The sequence below is a fragment of the Tribolium madens genome, unplaced genomic scaffold (genome assembly GCF_015345945.1).
Source record: "Tribolium madens isolate multiple individuals breed KSU strain unplaced genomic scaffold, Tmad_KSU_1.1 Scaffold_3;HRSCAF=73;Tcas5.2_LG2, whole genome shotgun sequence".
NCBI classification, from domain to species: domain Eukaryota; kingdom Metazoa; phylum Arthropoda; class Insecta; order Coleoptera; family Tenebrionidae; genus Tribolium; species Tribolium madens.
In genome coordinates, this window is record NW_025401006.1 from 14895998 (window position 1) to 14898078 (window position 2081).

Here is a 2081-nt window from a genome sequence, read left to right on the forward strand (position 1 = left end):
TATAAAAACGACTTGCTGTCTTTGAAGTTAATTTTTTTTTCTAAAATATAAAATTTAAAAATAAATAATACGTCAATGTGAAAAAACACTTTTAGACTTTTTAACTAAATCTGTTTTTTTTTTGTATTTTTTAAGTTTTACAAAAATTTTTTAACCAACTTTTCTACACCACTGGACGGTTTTTATTGTAATTTTAATGGTAGTGCTGTAAAAAAATTAAAACTCGCAGTTTCGTAATTATTTGGGTGAAAAAAGATTCAAATTTTTGTTAGTGATGTTTCTTCTAATTTTGGTCACAAAAACTAAACTAATAGAAATATGTAATAAAATAATAAAAAAGTGCTACTATGTTTGACCTAATATAAAAAATGACTTGCAAAATAAAATAGAGTTTTATTCTTTGAGGAAGAAAAGTTAAAACCAAATTTAGTTAATTTTTTGCTTTTTTTTTAATTTTTTTAAGAAACCAACTCTTGTCTCCACCACTGGTCAAATCTTTGTGAAAAAATCCTCAATAGTAGATAAAATAAGTAATCGAAATGTAGGCTATCAGTCTTAAATTCGTGGTAGTGCTGTGGCCCCAATCAGTATTTATATTCGAGCGCCATTAGATGCGTTATCTCCCGTGATAAACAGTATTGTAATCACGTCAGTGGCGTGCAGTGCACTCATTGAAATCTCCTCCAGGTGCTCTAAGTGACGTCATCATATCTTTGATTTGCGAGGTGCAGGTTCATCTGCCTCGATGTGGGCCCCGCCCGCTGGCCAATAGCCGTTGAGGCCGTCCGAAGATGGCCAGGGCCTTAGAGTGGGGCCCGCATCAGTCGGTGTTTCACCTATGACAAGTGCAAGATGAGGAGAAGTGCTGATGGTGCGTGCGTTCGGAGATGAGGTCTGCTTCGGCAGCGCTGCTGGTGGTGGCGGCCCTAGTGGTGGTGCCCGTTTGGGGTTGCGGCCCGGGTCGGGGAGTCGGTCGACGAAGAGGTCCAAGGAAATTGACACCATTGGTGTTCAAACAGCATGTGCCCAATGTGCCGGAGAATACGCTCACGGCGAGTGGACTCACGGAAGGACGAATCGGGAGGAATGATTCGAGGTTCAAGGATCTGGTGCCCAATTATAACCAGGACATTGTCTTCAAGGATGAGGAGGGGACGGGGGCTGACAGGCTTATGACACAGGTAAAAAATTTCAAAATCGGCGAAAATCTTGATTTTTAAAACCAAAATTGTAAATTCTTAAGTAGGTCAAGATTTGTAAAAAATCAAACAAAATTTATTTTTGAATTTTCAAAATATTGAATACCAAACAGTTAAAAATTCAAAAGCAATTTACAAAACCTTGTCAAAAAGTGTCAAAAAATATTACATAATTGAAGACCAAAATTTTATCAGAAGTTTAATTTTTTAAATAAATGTTTTTGTTAAAGAATAATTTTGGAATCATCTCATAATTTGACCTACTTTTCAAAATCAAAAAAATGAGATTTTGACACTTTTATTAAATTTTATTTCTCTCACACTTTTTTCACACAATTCGAGTTTTGGTGACAAATATTCCCAAAAAGTTTTTGGTAATTTTTTAATGAAATAATTTTCGAATTATCTTATGATTTGAGGTATTCCAAGATGAAATTTTGGTCTTCAAGATTAACCAAAATAATTGACATTTTGAAAAAGTTTTGTAAATTTTGTTGTGGATTTTTTAGTTTTCTTGATTTTTGAATATTTGTGATATATTATTTTGGAAAAATCATTTTTGAATTATCCCATAATTTGACCTCTTTCAAGCTTTCTAGACTTGAGATGTAATTTTGATTTTTCAAAAAAATTGGTTTTTGACACTTTTATTTATAAAGTTTTGTAAATTTTGTTCAAATAAGTTCATAGGTATAATAAATGAGCAAGATAAAAAGTTTTTTTAATATACAGAGTGTCTCAAAAAAGCAAATAAATGAATGAAAATGAGTTCAAAAAATTAACTTATTTCTCTCACACTTCTTACAAAATATGAGTTTTGGTGACAAAAATTAAGGAAAAAATAATAAATTGGTGATTTTTTTAATAAAATAATTTTTGAAT

General features: G+C 32.1%; 1 protein-coding gene across 1 annotated transcript in view; it reads left to right on the forward strand.

Moving 5' to 3' along the window:
• The first annotated feature begins 722 nt into the window (after positions 1 to 722).
• LOC123007417 (indian hedgehog protein) overlaps positions 723 to 2081 on the forward strand; it is a 38660-nt gene continuing 37301 nt past the window's right edge. The window contains exon 1 of the mRNA XM_044402711.1: positions 723 to 1181. Within this exon, the coding sequence (XP_044258646.1) occupies positions 888 to 1181 (294 nt within the window). The 5' untranslated portion in view covers positions 723 to 887. The remainder of the gene's footprint in view (positions 1182 to 2081) is intronic.